The following is a 24,518-nucleotide window of genomic DNA, read 5'->3' as shown; positions in this document are numbered from 1 at the left end:
ATTAAAAGAAAGCTCTACCTACTGGGTTCATCACCATGGCAGTTCCTTAAAAGTCCAGGAGGGCAGGGACAGAGGGAGGTAGGGGGGAAGGACAAGGAAGAGTGGAGTTGACAAGCCACACTACCCATCTTAGAAGGCCTCTGTGTTTCTCTCTGTCACCACCCTATTCTCTTTCTCTTTCAGAATGGATTAGGCTGGGACAAGGTCTGTCCGCAGACCCCATTGGTGCTCTGCCCATATTCCTTTGGCAATCACCATTCTTGTGCATTGCCAATCTGATGGCTTCCAACTACAGACACCTGTAACTCTATTCTCTGGCTGCTCGAACCTTCTCAGCCCTCAACCAATGACTGATGGCAGGAGGTTGGTTAATATTGCAGCTCCCTCGTCCCTAACTGAGGTGTCACTGAGAAGTGATCCACATTACATCCCATACCATTCTAGAGGAGAAGTTGGTGGTCAGCTGCTGGTCAGCCCAATATGGTCTACTGTTGCTGTTTTAAATATATATATTAAAAATATGTAATTATATATATGTGTGGTAACATTGTTAAGCCTATTCATTTACATATTGTCTATGACTCCTTCCACGTGGAGCTGAGTAGTTTTAACAGAGATCACAGGACCCACAAATCCTAATATATTTACTATCTGGCTATTTACGTAAAAAGTTTGCTGATTCCTGACCTTACAGGGTTAAACCCAGCTGCCCTTAGCAGTAACCCACCTCATACTATATCCTTTATTGACATCTTTCTCTTTTTCACTTTCTGGTGTTTTGTGTGATCACTTCCCAAATAAATGACTTGATCTCATATCCTCAATCTGTTTCTAGGAACTCCAGCTTAACACCATATGTGCATATACACACCAAAAGGACAGAGTCCCTGCAGATAGTGCTGGTTCCTCCTGTCTCTTCCAGAGGCCAAAGTTGACACCATCAGAAACATCATGAAACAAAATAGCAGTTCAGCTTGGAGAACTCAAAAATGCTTTAACATGCTGCCACTTTGACTGAAGGATCTGAGCTCAAGCCATTGAACCTCTTCGTTCAACAACTTAGGCTCCTTCTAAAGCTTAGGCTTTAGGAGATAGGCGCAGGAAAAATCTAAAAGGAAGCCTGTATGGTAGAATTGAGACCCACTGGCTCTGGATCAGTGAGCGTGGCTCAGCCCTCTGTGGCGTGGCACTTTGTCTTCATGGGAGGCGTGACCTAGAGTGGCCAGCTATTAGAAGGCTAGCCTCCTGGCTGCAGCATCTAAATATCCACTCCCTCTAGGAAAGGCTACCAGAGAAGGTTTTAGGCCCAGACCTTCTGATGTTTAGTTTATGTCTCTTCAGAATCATATATGTAACTGCAAAGCACCTGCCATTCAAAATCTGATGTACAGTCCCTCTTGTATCTTCTGACCTCAGTTAGTTAAGTTTGATATCCATTTATCATGAGGCCAGAGAGGGACTTGGTTGGAAGATTGAAGAAATAGATGCCCCGGCACTTTGCCAGGTGTATTAGTTATCTATTGCTAACTATCAAATTTCCCCCCAATTTAGCAGCGTGTAACAACAAACATTATTTATCAGACAGCTTCTGTGGGCCAAGAGTTTGGATGCAGCTAAACCCAAGGTCTCTCACAAGCCTGTGGTTAAGGCATGGAACAGGTCTGCAGTCCTGTCAAGCCTTCCCAGGGAGTATCCCTTTCCAAGCTCATTCACATGATTGCAGGTGGGATTCGGTTCCTCATGGGTGCTGGACTAAGGCCTCACTTTCTTGCTGGATGTTGGTTGGAGACCTACCTCAGCTCCTTGCCACATGGACCTTTCCATAGGACAGCTCATGACTTGGCAATGAACAAAGGAGAGAGGAGAGGTCCAGAAAGACAGGAGTCAGTCTTTTTGTAATCTTATTTTGCAGTGATATCCATCACTTCTGCAGGATTCTGTTCATTAGAAGCAAGTCAAGAGGTCCAGCTCACACTCAAGTGGAAGGGGTTACAGGGCTGTGACTACCAGAAGCAGGGGATCACTGGGAGTCATCTTAGAAGAAGCCTGCCACACCATCAGCTATCAATCTGAACATGTCATTATGCTGGTATCATTTAATAATGAGGTATCCACTTAACATGATGCCACTTTGACTGAAGGATCTGAGCTCAAGCCATTGAACCTCTTTGTTCAACAACTTAGGCTCCTTCTAAAGCTTCATTGACTGTCTTTAATCATTAAATAATATTAGCTACTTTAGAATAAAATCTTTCTGGAACTTCCATTACCAACTCCTCTGTTTTCTTAAAGAGATTATACAAAATGTACTTTTATGATTTTCAAGTCTCATCTCAGAATTTACTTCTTTGAAATTGTCATTCTTGGACTTCCAGCCTAAAGTAATCACTCCCTCTGAGTTCTTGTAGCACTTATTTTCTATATTGTTTATGTGGCATATAATCATATATTGCTTTGTGACAATATATGTTCTATTGTTATCTTGAGTTACTCCTTGAATCTTGTATTGTTTAATTTCCACATGTCGACATCTTGTCTCTCCATAAGAATTATAAACAATTTAAGTGCAGCAGTTGTCTAATACTTCAGATAAAAGCAACTGCAATGGAGGTTCTATTTAAATATTTAAATATATGTTGACTTTTTTCCTTTGATGATGTTGATTTGTGACTCATGACGGTGATTCTTTTAAGGCTATTAAGAAAATAGCTTTAAAAAGGTAAAATAGTCTCAAAAAGGTATATTACTCATTGCCCCTACACCGGGTGGCCCAAATACTCTGATTTTTTTTTTTTTTTTTTTTTTTTTTTTTTTTAGCTTTGGTTTATTTATTTTGGTAGGTGGTTTTGTTTTAGTTTTTAATCTTTTTTCCTTTAGTGTCAACATAATAACCATTGCTTATCTCCCTTTTCTCTACGTTGGCCAAGAATTGGGACTAGAATCTTGAAATACTGCTTTAACCGAGTTTTCTGACTCAATGCTTATGATCTTCTGTAACATCCTGATTTTGTGACATCATCATTGGGACTGAGAGCTGGAGGAAAAAGGAACACACCTTTATTGAACACTGACTTGATGCCAGGCGTTATTCACTTACCTCTAGGTTTGTGAGTGTGTTTCAGAGAATGAAGATGGATTCAAGTGTGAACTTTAGATAAATAGTGTGCTGTACTTTTATAGTCTGAATGATGGTCATCTTGCACTAGGAATCAGAAGCCAGGTCTTAGGAAAAGAGAATAAAAATAAATGGATTTAAGGAGGTTGGATTTGACTGCCACATCAGTGCTTAGGGTTTGCAGTTCGTAATACCTGGCTCACATAGCTGCTTGGGATGTTGCCTCCTCATGAAAGCACTTCCTTAGGCCTGGATGAGAACCTTGGCATTTCTTATAAGAATAGTAGTAACTTAGAAATTGTATATGGGCTGAATTGTGATCCTCTCCCAAATTCATACTTTGAAACCCTAACCCCCAGTACCTCAGAAGGTGACCTTACATGGAAATAGGATTGTTGTGGATATCACCAGTTAAGAAAAGCTCATATTGGAGCAGGGTAGGCCCCTATTTCAATACAACTGGTGTCCCTGTAAAAAGAATGCCATGTGAAGAGATGCACACGTGTGTTGGGTGAACGCCCCGTAAATCCGCAGTTAGGCTGGAGCAGATGCCGTGCAAAGGCCAGAGTTAGGCTGGGGCGGAAGCCACATGAAGGCTGGAGTTAGGCTGGGGCAGATGCCACCCAAAGGCTGGACGTAGGCTGCACGCCACCAGAAGCTAGGAGAGAAGTCTGGAACAGACACTCCCCTAGTGCCTTCAGAGGCAGCGTGGCCCTACTGATACCTTGATTTCAGCTTTCTCCACTCTAGGAATGTGAGACAAATATATCTTGTTCTAAGCCACCCAGTTGGTGGTACTTTGCAACAGTAGCCCAAGGAAACTAATTTCACAGGAGATGTTTCTGGCTTGGATTTGAGACCTCTACTCTTCATGTTCTGTCCTTGGTCCTGAATCAGTCCTCTTGTTTTCTGTCCGAGGTCTCCCATTACCTTTAGGAGTCTCCATACTCTAAAAGGTGTCTATGTGGGGAGGTGTCTTCCTGTAGTACTTCCAGCCCACTTGCTACTTCCCATGGAGAAAGTAGCCCATCAACAGTGATGAAAGTGACTTCCTACACTCAGGCAGCTGTGTTGGGGCAGATCTGAAATGTCCGAGGGGACTTTTCTTAAGCTTGGAACAAGCCCATTCAGCATGGGGTATTTTCCTGGGCTGCTGTGGGTTCCAGGGCAGATGTGCAAACACATCTGTGAAAGTTCAGGGCCCCCGAGCACTAATGAGAGCTGCAGCTTCAACCTGCCTGATATATTTGCTGTCACTTTCTTTTCTAGTGACGTTGGAGAAGGGCAAAGTCATGCAGTCTGTCAATCTTGTCTGCTCCCATGAAACTGAGAAAGTTCTATTAGTTTCCTCGTGGAGACTGACATCTGTGCCATCTCTTCCATCACTGTGGAGGCTCCTTCCCAGATTTCGCTGTAACCCTTGGCAGCTGTGGAAGACAGCTCACCAGGACAGTTGTCAGAACTCAAAGGAAGCAGAGCAGTTTGCCCAACAATAGACAGAGCAAAAGTCTTATCCTCGATCTAATCCAGGGTTTCTTAACCTTGATACCAGTGACACTTTGGGACTGATAATTTTTGTAGTCAGGGCTTGTCCTGCATATTGTAGGATGTTTAATGTCATCCCTGGCCTCTGTTCACTAAATGCTAGTAGCACTACCCAGTCATGACAATAAAAAATGTCTTCAGATGTTGCCTAATGTCCCTTGGGGGACAACATAGCCCCCACTTGAGAACCACTGATCTAATCCCTTCAAATGACTGTAGGGATCTCTAGGGGATTTTGCAGTGGTCTCAGGAAAATGCACAGACATGTCATATTAGGAAGTGGTAGTTTGGGTAATTGCAAGGTAGTTGAGGACACTTAAGGGAACTCTACAAGGCATAAAGATGTCAGGCTTCTGGAGGTTTGTTTTTTTTGTTTTTCACTTTTTGTTTTGGTTTTGTGTGTTTGTTTGTTTGTTTGTTTGTTTGTTTTTGAGATGGAGTCTCACTCTGTCACTAGGTTGGAGTGCAGTGGTTTAATCTTGGCTCACTGCCACCGCCGCCTCCCGGGTTCAAGCAATTCTCCTGCCTCAGCTTCCTGAGAACCTGGGACTATAGGTGCGTGCCACCATGCCCAGCTAATTTTTGTATTTTTAGTAGAGACGGGGTTTCACCATGTTGGCCAGGATGGTCTCGGTCTCTTGACCTCATGATCCACCTGTCTCGGCCTCCCAAAGTGCTGGGATTACAGGCGTGAGTAAGCCAACGTGCCTGGCCCTGGAGATTTTTAAGACATAAAGTGAAAAGAAGCTTCAATCAATGCATAATGTTACAGATTCTAAATGTTCAGATTGATCAGCTGTGGTGATCGTGTTACCAAGGGGTTACTGTTTGCTGGCAAATAGGTGGAGTAACTTTCATCACAGTTTGCCCAGGACAGTTTGAGTTTATGCCATTTTCCTGGCATAATCAGTAAGGGTCCCCTTTACTCTAGGAAGTATCCCAATTTAGACAGCAAATTTTATGATCATCTTACCCTTGGGGCAGGTACAGCTCACTGTGGTGTTTGTGGACAGCACAGATGCGAATATGGCTGTCACGCAGTAGAGTGTGTGCTCTCTGATTCCTTCAGCCCTCGCCACTCCTTATTGTCTTATGTGCATTTGTCGCATTTCAGCACTTCTGAGATGTACATTTCTTTTACATGTTAGCATACCTTAATCCATCTTAAAATCGATGGCTTCTTGAGATTGTCACTGACCAGCAGGCGGCTGTGATGGAGCTGCTGTTATCAGGGCACACTTGAATTGGGTCATGGTGGTTCTTATTATTTTTGCTGCAGTTGACTTATACAGATTTTTGGTACTTCACGTGTCATTTACGAACTGATTGTGATTTGGCATTGAAAGACAAAACTATTGTGTTAACAGAAAGAGCATAAACTTGACATTATAAAGAAAATATTTATTATTGAAATAATGACCTTGAGTCATATTTTCTGGCAAAGTAACAAGCAGAATATAAAAAAGGAATGTTCCTGAGGCATTTTAAGGTAGGAAAACATTGGGTCATTCTTTATTCATAGTGGTTTTTTTTTTGTTTTTTTTGTTTTTTCTAGTACATAAAATAATGTTGTGCCTATAATTGGTGCAACTTGGATTCATTGAAATGCAGTGTATCACCTGACTGGACCCTGAAGACGTATTTGAGTTGAGGACCCCAGTGGTTCTTATACTGCAGTAGACATAGATATGAGTTGGGGAATTAGATCATGGATATCCACACACAAAGAACCTGATATGTAAGTCAGGGCTGGGCATGGGCTTCTGAATTTTTTATAAGTCTCAGGAGATTCTGGTACAGGTGGTCCACGAGCCACCCTTTTACACAGTCTCATGTGGTCACTCCCCTTGATTCCACTCTGGAGGAATCTGAGCCCAGATAGGGGAGGGCTCTGATCATGTAGTAAGTTCAGCCAGCTGACCCCTGGGTAGTGCTTTTCTGGAAGCTGCATCAAACACAAGGTGAGCTGAGGAAGGGCTGCTTGGTAACTTTGCCTGAGGTGGGGTCTGACCCAGGCTGGACCGGATGGGGGTCGCCTACCCTGCCTCTCTCAGCTGTCTGTATTGTATGTGTGTGGATACTTGGTACATGGATATGCACATGTGGTTTTTATTTGATTTCCCTATGCATGTTAAGGAAAACATGTTACATAAAAGCAGGTAAAGGTATTTTAGAAGAAAGAGAGTGGGGATCTATGGAAAATGATAGGGAGGGAACAGCAGAAAACAAAAAAGAACATTTCTAAGTCTGGCAGAGGAAGAAGACAGGCCTGGAACAGGAAGCACCTTCACTTACATTTCTTGAGTGCTTTCTGGTTTGCCAAGCACTTTCCCAAGCTTCCATTTGAACCTCCAGCTTGGAAATGGGTGGCTGCCTGATGTTAGTTCTTTTTATTCCTTCAACCCCAGTGCAGGCCCCTCACTCTAAGGTGAGGACATTTGGGTATCCACAGCCACTGACTCCTGCCCAAGCTGCCCACTCAGGGGTCCCTGGGTGTGGGGCCTGGAAAGAGCCTGTGAGCAGAGTCTCCTCCAGGTTTCCCTGGCAGCTCCCAATCCCCTCACCGTGGCAACCTCCCAGATGGTGCTGAAGACCCCAGTGAGAGCCCCACTGCTGTTCAGAAAACCTGGAACTGAAAAGAACAGAATATAGACTATGGTGGACATTTGCACTAAATGTGCTTACTGAGCAATTCTACGCCTGAGGAATGTCAACCTTGCGTTTTTCCATGCCTTCCTATGAGTGTCTTACGCTTTTCATCACTCTTCCTTCAACTTGCCCTCAGTTAGTGTTATCTTTAAAAGTGAGGTTTTTCGAGCTGCCTTCACATACATTTTTTGATGAGCCTGTATTAGAAACATTTCTGGCTGTCTTCTTGGACTTTTCTTCTGGAAAAGAGGCAGGATTGGGATTTGGGCCTGCTAGGAGGATGCAAAGAGATATAACCCACTGTGCCCATGGTCACAGAGCTTAATTAATTGTCAAGGAGACAAGAGTAAGATACCTGGGACAGCTGGACAATAGACCAAATTCATGGACCAGTGGTAGAGAAAGTGTGCAAATAGAAGTCCTTTGAGTATTCAGTCCAGGCATGGTCAGTTGGGTTTGGGACAGACAGAGAAGTCTCCTTTAAGAAATGGGGTTTAAGCTCTACCTTGACCTGTAGTTGTGATGTACGTCAGTAGTGAGCAGGTGGGGGCTTTTCAAGTGAAGATAAAATGACCAGATACACTACTCAATCTTCCTGCAGGTCTTGGCAGATCCTTAGAAGGTGATAGGAATAAAATCTGGAGGTCTGGCTTGAAAGCCAGGTCAAGACTGATCAAAAAGTTAGCTTTGTCAAAAGCTTCAGGCCCATTCTTACCTACAGACAACCCATGGTGATCCCAACTCATTAATCCACCAAGAGGCCTGTCCTGACCTGAGTTTCCTTGCTTTGAAGTGTGCTGTCCTCTGCAGCATGAGGAAATAATTTGCTGCCTGCTTCAATGAACCATCAGGAGAGCCAGCAGACCTAATGACATGTGAGAATATTAACCTCCTACCACGAAGAGCTGTGAATCTTGAGCGGCAGTCTATAATTCACCCTGGACTCCTGAGCCAGGCCTCTCCGGCTTTTTCTCTCACTCACTTTCTCACTTACACCCAGAGAGAGAAGGAGAGACCTGCTCATAAAACTTTATATTCTCCAATAGTGTGAGCCTTGCTGAGCTGTTTAGTAATGAGTGACTTTCCTTTTATAGTTATGGAAAAATGTATACTTGCAGAGGCGGGAGCAGGGGGAAGACATTTTTTCAGTGTTGCACTTTGCATAGGCTTTTTCCTAAGCAGAAAGGAAAAGTGTCCTCCTGACACTGGAAAAAATGCATGATATTCTGGAAGGTGACCATTTCAGTGCATGAATAACCAAACTTCTTTGTAATTCTGGACGTTATCTTAAAAGTCAAAGAAAAGTGGAGGTGAGGATACTAATCTTAAGATATTTGGATATTAGAAGAGATCTTAGAGACCTTTTGAGGTCACTTGGAAGCAGAAGAAGCACTGAAACCTCATTGAGTTAATGGTCATCTGTGCCCTTGTTTCGTGAGATTTGGGGCTTTTGGAGGACAGGATTGTACTCCTAGTGCCTGGCAGAGTATCTAATTCATAGAAGGCCTCAAATAAAAGTTAGTCAAAAGATGGAGCCAGTCACCTGCTCTAACCCCGCATTTTGTATATGGAAGAAACAAAGGTCCACCAGTGATTGACTCACGGGCACAGCTAGAATTTTTCCTGGGGCTCCACTACAACTCTTTTCTTCCATCTGCCTCTCTAGTTGTCTGATTGCTGCTCTTGGCCTTATGATGTTTTCACAAGCATCATGTTGTTCTAATGGAGACTATCTTGATCTTGTCAACTAAGTGAAGGCAAACACAAATGTAGGGCCAAGGCACCATATCAAGGAGTAAATACCACCAAATCAGGGAGAAATGGGCAATTAGCCTCAGGGCCCAGAGTGCGAGGATGTGCAGATCTGGCTGCCTGGCAGAGAGCACCTAGCATGGTAGGAGTCCTTAGACCAGAATAATCTTCCTTACTTTGCAAGGAAAGCCTTCGCCACCAGGCCTCATTGCTCCACCAGCTCCACGTGGGATGGGAGAAAACCTAATTTATTTATCCTGGGCTAGGGAATGCTCAATAAATATTTGCTGTAAGAAGAATAAATAAATGAACAAAGGATCCAGTCTGTGGTTGTTAGAGTACCTTTCTATTCAATAAGTCTGTTTAATTTCTGTATCACAAGCATCTCTGTTTGGACAATGGACAATGCTGGGCACCTATAAACTTTTTGATGACTTATAGAGGTAGTAAGATCAAACTTTCTTCTTATGCTTACTTGACTAGCGCAATGAATGGAAAAACCAATAGTTAATGTCTACTCTCTGTATATATAATTCTCAGCCTTTCTGATCTCTTCAAATTACTATCTTCTTCCTTCTGCCATCTTCTTTTTTTTTTTTTAAGAATTAATTTTATTAAAACCAGTCAAATTAAAGCTGCCTCTGTCCAGGGCATCTCAAGGTCCATCCATTATGGCTTCTTATCTTGGCAGGCGATCGGCTTGGAAAAGCAACTCAGCCATTATGCACATACAAAGCCCATCACTTCACAACCAATGGTCAATTCATCAAACATTTATCTTTTGCCCTCTAAGCGTGTGACGTTTTGCCTCTCACTTCCTAGTTTGGGTTGCTATGAAAGATGAAGAAAAGCAGGGGGGAGTTCTTTTCTCCCCTAACTTTCCCCTTCCCCAGATCGTTTTTATTAATCAGATTTCATACTTGAGGCTTGAAACATGGCCTGCTCTCTGACCCCCATCTTTTTGGCCATCTGAGGGTTAGGGATAGTCTGCCAGTCTCATGCTGAACTTTTTACTGAATGGTGGAACAATTAAGGCAATGATAAAACTTTGAGAGTTTTCATCTTGCAACCCACTTTAGTGCATGGGATGTTTAAAAATGAAGAGACCTCCAAAATAATCTAGTCTAGCCTCCTTAGTTTACAAAAAAGTACAGTGAGGCCCACAGGGGCAAGGGTTTGACTGAAATACTGCAGCAAGATGCTAACCAAGGCAGGACCCAGATCAGGTTCCCTGGTTGTTCCTAAGACAGAGGCTCTCCCGAGCTGCCATCTCCCCAAGCATTCAGATGATTCTGAAACATACCAGTATTTCTTTTGGAGGTTTAGCCACTGACCTGCATCCTTTTCTGAGGCAACTAATTTCTTCCTTTGAAAAGAAAATATCCACATTTATTTTTCAAAAACAATCTTTCAGCTAAACAGCAATTGATCTAGGTTTGTCTTCATGTACTATATCTCGGCTGATCCCCATTCTGATATCTGCAAATTGGACAGGTCAGGGATTTTCTGCCACTTTGAAAGATTAGAAAGTTACATTTTGCAAGTGTTATTTTTCCCAAAGTCTTAGACCACAAAACCAGGACTTGAAAACAGAGCTGATGCCTCTAAATGGAGTGGTCTTATGCTGTGTGTTCACCGACCTCATTTGTGTTTGGCCTCACTGAGTTGACAAGATATTCCTCATTCGAACAACACGTTCCCTGTGAAAACACTGTACTGGCTTTCTGCTGCCATGAGCAGCAGTCAGATAACCAGAGGCAGACACAGAGGAAATAGCCTTGGTTCGGTGCTGGGAAAATCTCTTTTTCTCCACGCTGCACAACTGGAAACAGTTGATCTCTTCTCTGTCCCTAGCATTGTTAGGTGCAAGTACACAGGGCTCAGGACGTGCCATAAGAGGATCTGGAAAGCAAAGCTCACCAAATTATTCTTTGAGAGGTTTTGTGAACCATAGAGCTAGAGCTATTTTGGAAGAAAGAAAACGGTTCCAGAAGCACGCCACTTTTGGAGGTCACCATATCTCCTGGGGCCTTCTTTCCTGCTGGAGATATAAAGCTATCTTGTAGTCTGGGACAGAAAACATGTTTTCACCTTTTTCAGCCAATTGGGACCTTACAGAATCAACAGTTGGCACGTTTTTACTGGCTTTCCTGGCCTGAGTCCATTCCAGGGGGCCCCTGCCCGTGGGGAGCTGGTCTTTGGGCAAGTATTTGATTAGGGGCCCTCGGGGTCCCTGGGGCCTTGAGACCCAGCCGTGTAAATGTCTCCTTTTCTGGTTGGCTTGCAATGAGTAGACACCATCTGTTGAATTAAAAATTCCCTTTATGGAGGGTGGTGAAAGGCTTGTGTAGAAGAGACACTGTTATCTTTCAAGCAAACAGTTCATGAGGTTGAGGATCAGTGTTCTTGGCCCAACATATGTTTGCCCAATGGCTGTGGGCGCCTCCCCCACCAGGCTCCGCATTGCGCCCCATGGTGAGGTGCACACATACCGTGGCTGCGGTACACCGTGTCCACTCTCTCACATCTCCCTAGCAAAGAAAACCCCCATTTATAGAGCCCGCCAAACAAACTCACTCTTTAGACTCTTAAAAACAAACAAGATCCCGAGGCCACAGGCTCCATGAGTGCATGTGCGGTTTTGTAAAATCTCAAGCCGTGAATCAAAATAATTTCAGAGACATAGTCAAAGCCCAGGCCAAACCCTGTCACCAGGGTGGGAAAAAGACAGGAAAGATTTGCTTTGAGGAGGAAGGATAGCCCAAAGAAGGAGAATGATGGGAGCAAGATATGGAGGCTGTCCTTCATCTAGTATGTACATGGAGAGATACCTGGTCCTTGTCTCTGTCCTTAGGGACTTGCTATAATATCTTCAGTACAAGCATAGGATGGATGGGCCAAAAACAGAAAGGGCTTACTACAGCCCTCATTGCTTTCCTCTCAACTTCCAGAGCCCGTCATATCCATGCCGCTTACTGATACGCTGTCCTGTATGGTGTCCCCTTATTCCAAGCCCAGCGTCTCTCTCTCCTTCATAGATGGTAAGAGCATTGGGAGCAGATTCCACGACTTGTGCATCATTCGTATCACCAGATGCTCGTGCTCACTGAATTCCTGTCATGCTGGAAGTGAATACCACACCCCACGCTTTTTAGTAGCAAATCAGCTTTCTGGACTGTAGCTTACTTGAGTGCCAGGATCAAGTTATCTCTTTTCCTTATGTTCCCTCACCACCAAATGGGGAATAAAGTATCAGCAGATGCTCAAAAGATTAGAATTCATTTGCATTGAGACTTAGCTCAAGCCCATCTCCTTCACCAGCCCCAGCCCCTTCTCAGAGTAGCACTACTCATCCCAATCTATTACCCTGCATTATCTGGTAACTGCTTCCCCGTCTATACCTACTACTTAATAGTAGGGGACTATTGCACAGTCATCTTTGTAGCTCCAGAGACTAGCAAGGTACTAAGCATGGAGTTGGCACTCAATACATTTTTATAAATGAATGAATTAATAAGCTACAGAGGTGCACCCCAAGGGGATCATTAGTGGATAAATCTCAACCCAGTTCCACCTAATGCATACTTCAAAGGAAAAAAACTCTAAGAATTAGCTCTTTGGGAGATTGTTCTAGGAAGATCCATGGGGTACAGAGTGAAAGGAAAAATAACTTGAAAACCATTTAGGTTCATCATTGTATTTATAATTGAGGACATACAATGAATGGGTTACAAAGCTACATATAATGTTTGGGTAAAGCATGTTGCGATGGTGAAATTCCATTTCTGGACCACAGTGAGAAAGTATGTAGAGGTAGTTTAACATAGTTGGGAAGCACTGCACTTTATGTACACAGGTTCTAAATGTGGCCTGGTGACTCATGTGTGTTTTCAGGTAGGCCACTTTACCTCTCGGGACATTAGTCATTTTCTGTGAAGTGGGGGGAGAGTGGAAGAGCCTAAAATTCCTCTAGGATTCAAAGTCTATGAGTCTATAAGAAGACTATAATAGGGCATATTTTACATGGATAGGGCTGTAGCTCTAATATGTAGTTTACATTCTGTAAGAGGTCAGGATGCTAACATGTACCTTTTTATTATGGGCACATGTTACACCCTTCCCATAGTTAGGAAAATATTAAAGAAGCCTTGCACAGTCCCAGCTAAAAGAATGAGGCACAGAGTTTAGTGTGCTGAAACTCTGCTACCCTCTTCCTACCAGACTGACTCATAAGGGACCCTTTGGCAGAGCAGAACTGACTTAACAGCCCTTATAAACTGTGGTTACAAAGGAAGGAGCTCCAGTCAGATAACCACAGTATCTGGATAGAATATTAAAGGTCATCGAATCTGATCTCTATGCAGAAATTCCCTCTAAACATTCTCCATGACTTTAGCCTCTGTTCAAGTAAGTATAGTGGCTCTCAGGGCAGCTCATCCTTTAGTGAACAGCTTCTCCATTTTGACAAGTTTCAAAAAATTGATTCAAGACATTTCCTCCCAGCTTATATAATTTTCTATTTGTTTTTGATTCTGCATTCTGGAACCCTGTAGACTTAGGACTTTGAAATGACTAAGATTTCTCTGATCCTGGTTAAGTAACCTTAACTGTCTCAATCACTGTTTCTTACACCCTTCACCTCCTGGTGGTTCTCCTTGGGTGGTGTTTCTGAATGCAAATCCCCCTTTGAATCTGGCACCCAGAATTCAAACAAAGCTCCAGGCACAGGCACTTAGGGACCAGGAAAGTAGTAGAGTGGATTGGGATCAGATTTGCTTCTGTGGTGGTCACTGGCGATTCATACTAAGTCCTCTTCCCAGACACTGCTCTTTCTCTAAAGCTTCTACATGTTATGCGTGTGGAATTGTCTTGTTTTATTTAAAAGAAATATTAACTGTGGTTTTTCCTGATTATAAAATGCATATTCATGATAGAAAATGTAGTAGCTAGAGAAAACTATTTGAAAAATGACTGATAAACTCATTGCCTGGGGGTTAATGGTATGTATCTGGGAGATATAGATAGGTAACACACACACACAAATATATATATACATTTAAGTGTGTTTGTGTATGTGTGTACAGAATTGTTATAACATCTCTGTGTACAAGATTGTATATTAACAGCAGTTTGTAAACTAGAACCACTAAGAAAGATGACTTTGATGATTCTTAACCATTAACATGGAAGAAAATGCCCAGAAAGGCTTGGCACAAATTAAAACTTGTGTGGAAAATGGTGAGGACCATATGGATGACTTTTCATTTTCATGCATGAGATCTTGGTGTGTGTACCATATTACATTGTGACTTAGTTTGCGGTACTTAAATGTATAGCATGAAAATTGTACTGGCTCATTAGATACCTGCCTACAATATTATTTTTAATTCCTGCATAGTATTTTATGATACAGATCTATTGAGCTTTATTTAATCATTCTTCAATCCTTGGGCATTTAGGCTTGTTTGCAGTTATTGTAAATAATGCTGTAGTGAACAAACTTGTACATAAACTTATACACATCTTTGATATTTACTGAATAAATTATTGGAATTGGAATTGGTGGATGAAAAGGTAATTATTTTTAAGACTTTTAATATAAGTTACCATCCAGCAATTTCACTGTCTCATTAGTCTTGCATTTGTTTGAAGTAAAAGCTTGACAAAACTATCTTAAATCTTAAAATCTAAGAAAAGGATGTAACTATTTTTATTTGAATATTCTAGATTCCTAATAAAGCTGAAAATTTCTCCCATATTTTTATTATTGACAAATTTCCTTGTGAATTTTCCATCCAAGGTTTTTGATCATTTTTCTATTAGAGCTTCATGTTTTCCTTAATGATTTATAAAAGCTCTTTCCATGTTGAGGGTGTTAAATCTTAGACTGTTAGAGGGGTTGAAAATATTTTCCCAATTTTCATTTGCCTTTTAATTTTTTTCAGTAAATATTTTTGGATAGTTGAACTTTATTATTTAGTTTACATTAGACATTGTGAAATTTCATCTTATTGAGCTGAAACAATGGTTGATTCTAACAGAATCATTTTGGATCCTACTGTATCTTTCTTAATATCTCTTTAGGGTCCTGTGCCCCATAAATGTGATAAACATCTCCTTAACCAAGTCACTGGCAAAAAACCAAAAACAATAAAAAACAAAACAAAACAAAAAACAGGGTTAAAATCCCTAGAATCTACCCATAGAGCAATTTGAGCCATTAATCAGTATTCTTCAGGTACATTTTTGAAGCAGTTATGACTCTACCTAAGATTGTCATTTTCTAGCCTACTTTTTGCCTTCCTGTCACAAAGATATTATGAGAAGTTTATTCAAAACCTCTTTTTTTTTTTTTTTTTTTTTTGAGACAGAGTCTTGCTCTGTTGCCAGGCCGGAGTACAGTGGCACGATCTCAGCTCACTGTCACCTCCGCCTCCTAGGTTCAAGCGATTCTCCTGCCTCAGCCTCCAGAATAGCTGGGACTATAGGCGCATACCACCACACCCAGCTAATTTTTGTATTTTTAGTAGAGACGAGGTTTCACCATGTTGGCCAGGATGGTCTCGATCTCTTGACCTCGTGATCTACCCTCCTCGGCCTCCCAAAGTGCTGGGATTACAGGCATGAACCACCATGCCTGGCCAACCATTTTGAACTCTGAATACAATATATATCTTCTTTATTCCTACATGAGTATCTCCATTAACAACTGGTCTCGCAAAACTTTTCCTTAATGTGCAGAATCTGCCTGTTTGAGAATCTATATTCTATTTTATTGACATATATATCCTACCTCATTCTACAAAGGGTTTGGGCTAGCTTATTAGAATCAATAAAATAAAAAAGCAATATATAGATAAATGAAATACCAAAGCTGTGAAAAAAGTATAAGCCTTTACAAATGAAGTTAGAAAGCAGGTATGGTTATCATGAAGGATTACCTTTTTACACTGGGTCACAGTTTACCTCTGAGCTTCTTGGTAGCAAAAGTAAAAAGGATAACATGATCAGATACATTGTTCATGTTGTCCTACAGCAAGCAAATACCGGTTCCTGAGAGTTATCATCTGACCAGAATTTCATATGGGTAATCATATAACCTCATGTGTCCAAAATAGGAGAATCTACCTTCTTACCTCCTTTTTCAAGTAACATTAATTCCAAGAGCTTCTAGCTCCTTATTCTCCATTACTAATTATTCATTACTCATTCTTTAGGCATCATATTTGAAAGTTTTCTTAGTATTCTTAGATACGGTACAGGGGGCTTCAGACCTAGTTAACTGTTAATACTTAAGCTTTTTGACTGGTCTTGGATTCAGGTCTCTCAGACGAGTGTTGAATTTTACTCTCTGCAGTTCAGGGATTATTCATCATGTTGGGGTCTCAGTAGAGCTTTGGGGTTGACTTTGACCCCAAAGTCATGTAACCCACTGCCTCTTTTTTTGTTGTTATTGTTTAGCAATGAAGCCTCGCTCTGTTGCCCAGGCTGGAATGCAGTGACATGACCATAGCTCACTGTAGCCTGGACCTCCTGGGCTCAAGCGATTCTCTTGCCTCAGCCTACTGAATAGTTGGGACTGCAGGCTCACACCATCATACCAGGCTATTTTTTATGTTTTAGAAATGGTGTCTTACTATGTTGCCCAGACTGGATGCAATCCCTTGTGATGTCAGTGTACGTTCTGTTTCACATAGCCCGAACCTTTTTCATGTTCTTCTATTTCTTAAAGACATTTCTATTCATCTTGATACACTTATGGTGTGGATTAGTTGATTTATATAATTATTTGTGTGTGTGTGTGTGTGTGTGTGTGTGTGTGTGTATACATATATGGCTATGTGACTTGAATGGCCGAAAAATGTACACAGCCAACTATGCATACTATATATACTAATATATAACATGTATAATATATATAGTAATATATAGAATGACATATCTATGTCTTTATCTATACATTTAAGCATATACAAAGAGTTTTATGGAAAAAAGGATGTCTCTTCCAGGACTAGGTAAACAAATTATAAAAATGTATAGGTATGAAAATGTCTGTGCTGGCCGGGTGCGGTGGCTCACGCCTGTAATCCCAGCACTTTGGGAGGCCAAGGCGGGCAGATTATGAGGCCAGGAGATTGAGACCATCCTGGCCAACATGGTGAAACCCTGTCTCTACTAAAATTACAAAAATTAGCCGGGCTTGGTGACGCATGCCTGTAATGCCAGCTACTCAGGAGGCTGAGGCAGGAGAATCACTTGAACCCGGAAGGCGGAGGTTGCAGTGAGCGAGATTGCACCACTGCACTCCAGCCTGGTGACAGAGCGAGACTCCGTCTCAAAAAAATAAAAATGTCTGTGCTGCCACTGGACCATTTAGTGGGATATGAGTGGTCACATCATTCCTCACCAATTCTCTGTTTTCTCCCTTCATTTTCCACCAGGTGACTTTTAGTCACTTGTCCTGTCCTTGTAGCTTTTGCCATGCCTTTGTGGGAAGTTGATTTGCAGACATTTCCCAAGGAGCTGCTGTGTGCCAGGCCCTGCAGTTGGAGTGGTGGGGGGAGCATAGGAGAGGAACAAGTTACTATTTCAGCTCTCAAGGGTGATGTTGAAACAATTTAACAACTGTACTGTCCAATTAGAATGGATGCTGGCTGGAGCAGGGTCTATGGTACCCCTGGGCTGTGGTGGGCATCGGCCTCCTAGTTTCTGGATTATGAAGAGGTCTGGGGGTGCCAAGGAGTGGCCAGGGTAACAGGAAGGGCACTCAGAGCTGCAATTATTTACCTACTGAAGGAGGTATTTAATATTTAGAACTGGTATATTAGAACATATTCATCTTGATACATTTATGGTGTGGATTAGTTGATTTATATAATTATTTGTGTGTGTGTGTGTGTGTGTGTGTGTATACATATATGGCTATGTGACTTGAATGGCCAAAAAATATACACAGCCAACTATACATACTATATATATTAGAACTGGTATATTTAGAACATAAATATTTTAATATTGAGAACTGGTATTCCCGTGCAGACTTGCTGAATGTTAGTTACTCTTTCCTGATCTCAGCCACGTGGCCCCAGGGAAACCATGAGGAGGCATTCTGGCCTCTGAAAGAATAGGAGTCGAGAGGCTGCCCTCCTAGCCACTGGCCAGTACGCTGGTCCTGCTCTCTGTCCCATGCTTGGGTTTATTGGCTGTTTTTTTTCTCAGACACTCCCAGGCTGTGGCTGAACAGTGCTCAGTGAATGAGGCAGTACTGAGCCCTCACTGTACACTTAACAGCTTTCTGGAAGTATGGAGGCTGCAGGGAGATCCCCTCTTAGAGGGGCCTGGGCAGGCAGAAATCATCAGAGAGATCCATACAGAACAGGCAGCAGCCAGCCCTTTCAGGTCTGGGGACCTAGCCAGGGTGGTAGACATCAGACCCAGGTTAGGCCTTCTAGAACTTCCATGGCCACCCCATTTTCTCAGTTAAAAATATAGGCAGGGGGCCGGGCGCGGTGGCTCAAGCCTGTAATCCCAGCACTTTGGGAGGCCGAGATGGGCAGATCACAAGGTCAGGAGATCAAGACCATCCTGGCTAACACGGTGAAACCCCGTCTCTACTAAAAATACAAAAAACTAGCTGGGCGAGGTGGCGGGCGCCTGTAGTCCAAGCTACTCGGGAGGCTGAGGCAGGAGAATGGTGTAAACCCGGGAGGCGGAGCTTGCAGTGAGCTGAGATCCGGCTACTGCACCCCAGCCTGGGCGACAGAGTGAGACTCCATCTCAAAAAAAAAAAAAAAAAAAAAAATATGGGCAGGGATATTTAGAGTTGAGGAAGTGGGTAAAGACTTTCTCTGTGGAGATCTTGCTTTCTTGATTGGCTTGAGAACATCCTAGCCTTTGCTCCTGGATTTGGGGCCAAATATAGTCCCAAAGAGACTGACACTTTTGTTTTAGGGGCTGTGGTCAGCTGATCCCCTTGTTCACTGGCCATCTCATGTTGGCGCAACCCTGTCGCCCCCGGTATAGGCTGGAACTGAGGGAGGAGAGATTGAATTCTTAGCATAGCCTAGATCCAAGGATTGATCCAGGGTTCTGGAAGCATCCTTTGGTGGTTTTAATGGTACAATGTCCTGGCTGGTGTTTGGCTGGGCTAGGGGCAGGGAGGAATGGCTACAAATTAGAGGCTCCTGCCCAAGCCTGCCAGCCCTACCCGGGCCCGGGTCCTGGCTCTTCCCCTCCATTCTGGTGAGTGGCTCATTTGCAGGGAAAGGATGAAGGTCACTGATTTGTGCCCACCCAGGAGCAGAAGGGACTGGGGCTCAAGGGGCGGCCTTTCTGTGGGGCCCCTGGTCCCCAACCCGAGGTCCCCCCATGCCAGCCACTGGCCTGGCCTGGGCAGGGCTGCACGCCCGTTCAGCGCTGCTGTTTTCATAAGCTAATGAGGGCAGAGTGTGAGCCACAGGCGATGATGTTGGGATATTAACTCTGACAGGAAGCTTGATCATAATTATCTTAACGAGGATAGGGTTAATTACAGTGGAAACTTAAAAGTTCTCTCTGTTTGAATCCACTGGAGCCCAATGCGTTGTGATGTTTTGTCATTTTGATGTGACTTTGGAAAAGGCACTGGGATGCTCCCAGCAGCCGCTGCAGCTCCTGGGGGAGCCCAGGCAGAGCCCTGGGAATGAGGGAAGGAGGTAAGAGGATGGTACCTGTGCGTGAGATCCTGGCTGCGTTGCTGCTGGTGGAGGGGGAGGCAGGCAGCCTGCAGGGAGTTCCAGGGGTGCTGATCGGTTTCCAGAACAATCCAGGCCTGGATGATCTCCCTCCAGCTGGCTGTGCCTAGGTCCTGGGTGAAACCTTGCTCTCTCCTACCAGCCCCCAGTCCATGCCTCAGACATCGCACTGCTCCAGGAAGCTGGCGAGCGATGCTGGACTGACAGTCGGCGTCTCCACGGGGGATCTGGTTTTGGGGTGCATTTTGCTGTTCATACACAAGATGATAGCAGACAAATTGTCATTTTATTTAACAGCACATATTTGCAGGCATCTGGCATATAGGGGAATGAACTCAAAGATCTACACACATATTGTTTCTCCTATTTCTCCCTAGAAAACAACAGTAAAAACAAACAAACAAAATCAACGTAAAGGTTAAAGCCACCTCCTCCCAGGTGTATGTGTATTGTCATCCATGTGCCAGCTAGGACCCCCAAAACCTGTCCTCCCCAGTACCTCCATTCACTATGTTCTCTGCCCCCTGACTTCTGTGCCCCGGCCCTCAGCTCTGGATCTAGCTGATTAAATCCCCAGGAGCACACCACACTGATAACATGAAAACAGGGATTTATTCATTAGCAGTCACCCATGTAATATGGTTCTCTTTTTACTGAGCAGCTAATAACGTCACATGGCAAAAAAAGTCTCAAAACCAGGCAGGTGACAGGGGATTTGAGACTGATCTTCCCAGCTCTTCTGGGAGGTTTCACTCTGGTGTGGGGTTCTGCCCCATAGCCCACCCTGCAAGGGAAGAAAGGCTGTCTGGATGGAGGTGGGCGCTTCCTTGGTGCTCCTGGGCTCTCCCCATCTTCATGCTGTGTCGTTTTGCTTTATGCCTCCCTGGAGCACTTTTGGAAAGGAACTTTCTTCTGCTTGCCAGTTGCCAACCATTTGCTGATTTTCATCAGAAGAGTCTAATATTTGCATAACATAACTTAGGAGCAATGTATTTGGATGCTGCCTTTGAGCAGAGCCCAACTGATGTTTGTGCACGAAGGTCTTATTAGCCACCCGTAAGGCTCCCTAAGGGGAAGTGGCCTCACCTCCCCTAGTGGCAAACAGGCCCAGTCCTGAGAAGCCTTTTGGCACATCACTCCCTAATCCCTAGTGGAGGGACTTCAGAAGAGCCCGAAAGTCCCCTGCACAAGCCTGACTTCCTGCACGCCTCCTCTGTGGGTTTGTTCATGGGCCTGTCCACTGCATTCCAAACACACCCCCAGGGTCAGGGCGTCAGGAAACAAAACAGTGAATAAAAGGAGGAAGGAAAAGAAAAAGAAAAACAAAACAAAACAGCGTATGCTACTAACCAGTTAGCCATCCTTACTTATTCTCTACAAGATCCTATGAGCTGGAAGGAACACAGAACAGTAGAGTTCAGATGGGCTATTGACAAGCCCAAATTCACACAACAGGAGATGGAGGAGCGGAGGCAAAGTCCCAAACCTTCCTGCCTAGATGTGCGTACATTGTGGGTTTTTACAATTTTTTTTTGTTTGTATTTTTTGTGGGTACATAGCAGGTAGAGATGTTTATGGGTCACATGAGATATTTTGATACAGGCATGCAATGTGTAATCATCACATCAGGATAAATGGGATATCCAGCCCTTCAAGCATTTATCCTCATAAGTTGTGTTTTGCCTCTAGGAACCAAGAGGCAAAAGAGAAAGGAGGAGGAAATGGAACGTGATGACCTCTGGACCCCTACTCCAAAATGTGTCCTCCCTCGGTGGGACTGGCGGCAGTGTTGGTTGGAGGAGCAGGCATGCTCTGGGAGTCAAGTCCTGGGTGGGACCATCCCGAGGTCTGGCAGGAATGGAATATGCAGGCAGAGCTCTGGGCCCAGTGGAATCTACAGATTTAATTACAACACATTTTACACTTCGCAAGTATTGACTCCCTATTTTGGAGTCCTCTTGGCAGAGATCCCACAAGGGAGCTATGGATGCCTTGGGAAAGCTCTGGTGCTGAAGTTCACACTCACAGCAGATGTGCAGACATTGCACACACAAGCACACGGGGCTCTAATGGAAGCACTATCAGTAAATGAATAGTGTGGACGACTCATCTCCCTGATTCATCATTTTATAGAATAGCCAGGCATCCCATAGGAGTCTCCCTCCGGTCCACATCGTAGCTCAGCTGTCAGCCTGTGCAGGCTCAGCACATCTCCCGGGTCTGGCAGGTGAACGAGCTGGGAGTCTGTGTCTCTGTGTAAGCCCCTCCGCCGGCCGGCTTGCTTTAATTAATGTCTGTGTGCGCCCAGGCAAGCACTTGTGCACAACTACCCCGTGACACCTCCACCCCCAACACTCATGAGAGCCCATAAAATTAAGAGTTAACTTTCAGCGACGTGTATAAGCAAGGCTATTTTTCCCTTTCTGTTTTGTTTTGTTTTTTTTTTTTTCCTGGAGTCGGGTACTTAATTCTCTCAGTTGCCTTTTTATTTACTGCCTCAACATCTACAGGGTTGCACTCTACACTTCTTTCAAAAATTAAGTGAGAAATCCACTTTCCATAAATTAAAACAGTAACTTCAGGCCAGGAGCTTTGAAGCAGCAATTCCGCCAACCCCTGTCTCCCCACCCGCAGCAAAAACAAATAAAAAGAAATAATAAAAGAAAAAGGCCTCTCAGACCAGAGTGATTATGTAATTCCGCAGATGCCTTGCCTTTGGGGCAGCCACTGGGACGCTGGGCAGAAGCAAATTAAGTGATTAGTAAAGAAAAAAGGCAGAGGGAAAAAAAAAGTCAAAGGATGTGAACGCAGAGAAAGGAAGCCTTCCCTGCCGTTTCCCCCACGATTGTACAGAGGAGAACCGCTAAGAAATGATACTTGAAGTTATATTTATTATTGTAAGAGGGTATGATATTTCTGGGCAGGAATGATGGATGACAACTTGAATTTGTGTCCAGGGAATGAAGGTGAACTGTGACAGAGTTATTTATCTTGGGAATGGAGGTTAGGGTCAGCCGAGGCTGGGTGCCTGAAGGCACAAGACATTGACAAATTTATCCTGCAGGCCGTATCTGAAGCCCTTTGTTTTGGATCCTGGCTACTCACTAAGTGACCCTCATCCTTCATGTTGGCAATGCGTGAAGGATGCGGTGGGTGCCAGCGGCCCCTTCTCCCCCGCCGCCCCCGCCCCGACTCCTGCTACTAATTCTTGTCATTCACTTTGCTGACAGGCACCAAGCCCAAACTATTCCCAGTCCTGAAAGGGAAGGTTAAAATATTTATTTCGGCTCATAATGGCCTCCCTGATTTAGTGCAGGATCATTTTTCCTGTTGCCTTTGTCATTGCAGGTCACTGGAAGGACTGAGCGCATTCAGGAGCCTGGAGGAACTCATCTTGGACAACAATCAGCTGGGGGACGACCTCGTGTTGCCAGGGTTACCCAGACTGCATACCTTAACCCTCAACAAGAACCGAATATCCTTTCCTCTGCCCGCTGCCCCCACTCCCCACCCAGCCCCACAGTCGTCCCCCCACCCCACCCTGCACAAATACCTGCAAAATGTCAAATGAGTTTTATGTGTCAGCTAAATTAAAGTATGTGAAATACAGTTCGTGGGCAGACAAAGCGTTCTGTCTTCTGGCACTCGGGACACTTCAGAGTAATTTATTATAGGTCATTCATAAATGAAACGCACCATTATATCTTCCTGTTGCTCCATTTTAGTGTAGGGATCTAAGTTATGGCTGTGAAGAAATCTTTTTAATAGATAAAAATAGAGAAAGAAAATAATGTCACCGCCGCAGAGGCGGCGAAGCCCTGTTTGCTTGGGCTTGTGTGGGAGGGCGACCTCTGGTGGGAAGTCCTGGGTAATGCCACTAAGCAAACTTCGTCTCCTCGGAGGTTTCTGGAAGGCTCTGGGGCAGGCTCGGGGAAAGGTTTTGGTGAGGGAAAGGAGCTAAGGTGGCAGGGACATGTGAAGCTCAGGCCTGGCTATGCCCTCACTGGTGGATACCATGCTGGGCTGTTGATGGGAGGCCTAGGGGACCCATGATAGTATATGGCCTTCCCTACGGAGGCAAGGACCTAGCCAGCGTAGGGTGAGACTTCCAGGCACTAGTTGCTCTGGATTCTGTAGTCGGGATGGAATCAGAGAACCCTTGCTGCGACCTAAGACCCCTAGCTCCTGCAATGTTAGTGTAGTGGATTACTCTGCACTAGAATGCCAGCTCAATAGGACAGGGAGTTTCCTTGGTTTTGTTAACTCCTCTGTTCTTCACACAAAGAATAGTGCCTGGCACCAAGTACAAGCTCAATAAATATTTGTGGGATGAATGCATGATTATCATTAGCTGTTCCTTATTGAGCACTCCTAGGAATGAGGCATGGTGCTGGGTTCCTTATGTGTGTTGTTATTCATCTTTACCAAGCCCTGTGAGAAGGGTGTGTCTTTTCCGTTTATCTAGACATGGAAAGAGGTGAGGGTAGGCACACAGCCAGACATTAACAAGATGCTATGTCCCGGATGATTCAGTGTCAACTGTGTTGTGTCCAAAGTCCAATGTCTGCATTCTACTGTGTTGCTTCAGACTCAGTGGTCCAATGGCTTTGTTTTATTGGATGGAACATTTGAGACCCGGAGTAGTTAAATCACTTGTTCACATTCATACAATAAATTAGAAATAGAAAAGGAACCAGGGCATTTTCCTCTAGAGTATAAAATAA

General features: G+C 43.9%; 1 protein-coding gene across 3 annotated transcripts in view; it reads left to right on the top strand.

The window, feature by feature from the left end:
• LRMDA (leucine rich melanocyte differentiation associated) overlaps nt 1-24,518 on the top strand; it is a 1,123,874-nt gene that overhangs the window by 573,298 nt on the left and 526,058 nt on the right. For all 3 annotated transcript variants that reach the window (XM_065520859.1, XM_065520857.1, XM_065520858.1), the window contains exon 3: nt 23,143-23,271. In XM_065520859.1, coding sequence (XP_065376931.1) covers nt 23,143-23,271 — 129 coding nt within the window. The remainder of the gene's footprint in view (nt 1-23,142; nt 23,272-24,518) is intronic.

Source organism: Macaca fascicularis, chromosome 9 (assembly GCF_037993035.2).
Source record: "Macaca fascicularis isolate 582-1 chromosome 9, T2T-MFA8v1.1".
NCBI classification, from domain to species: Eukaryota; Metazoa; Chordata; class Mammalia; order Primates; family Cercopithecidae; genus Macaca; species Macaca fascicularis.
This window is presented reverse-complemented; position numbering and strand designations above follow the sequence as displayed.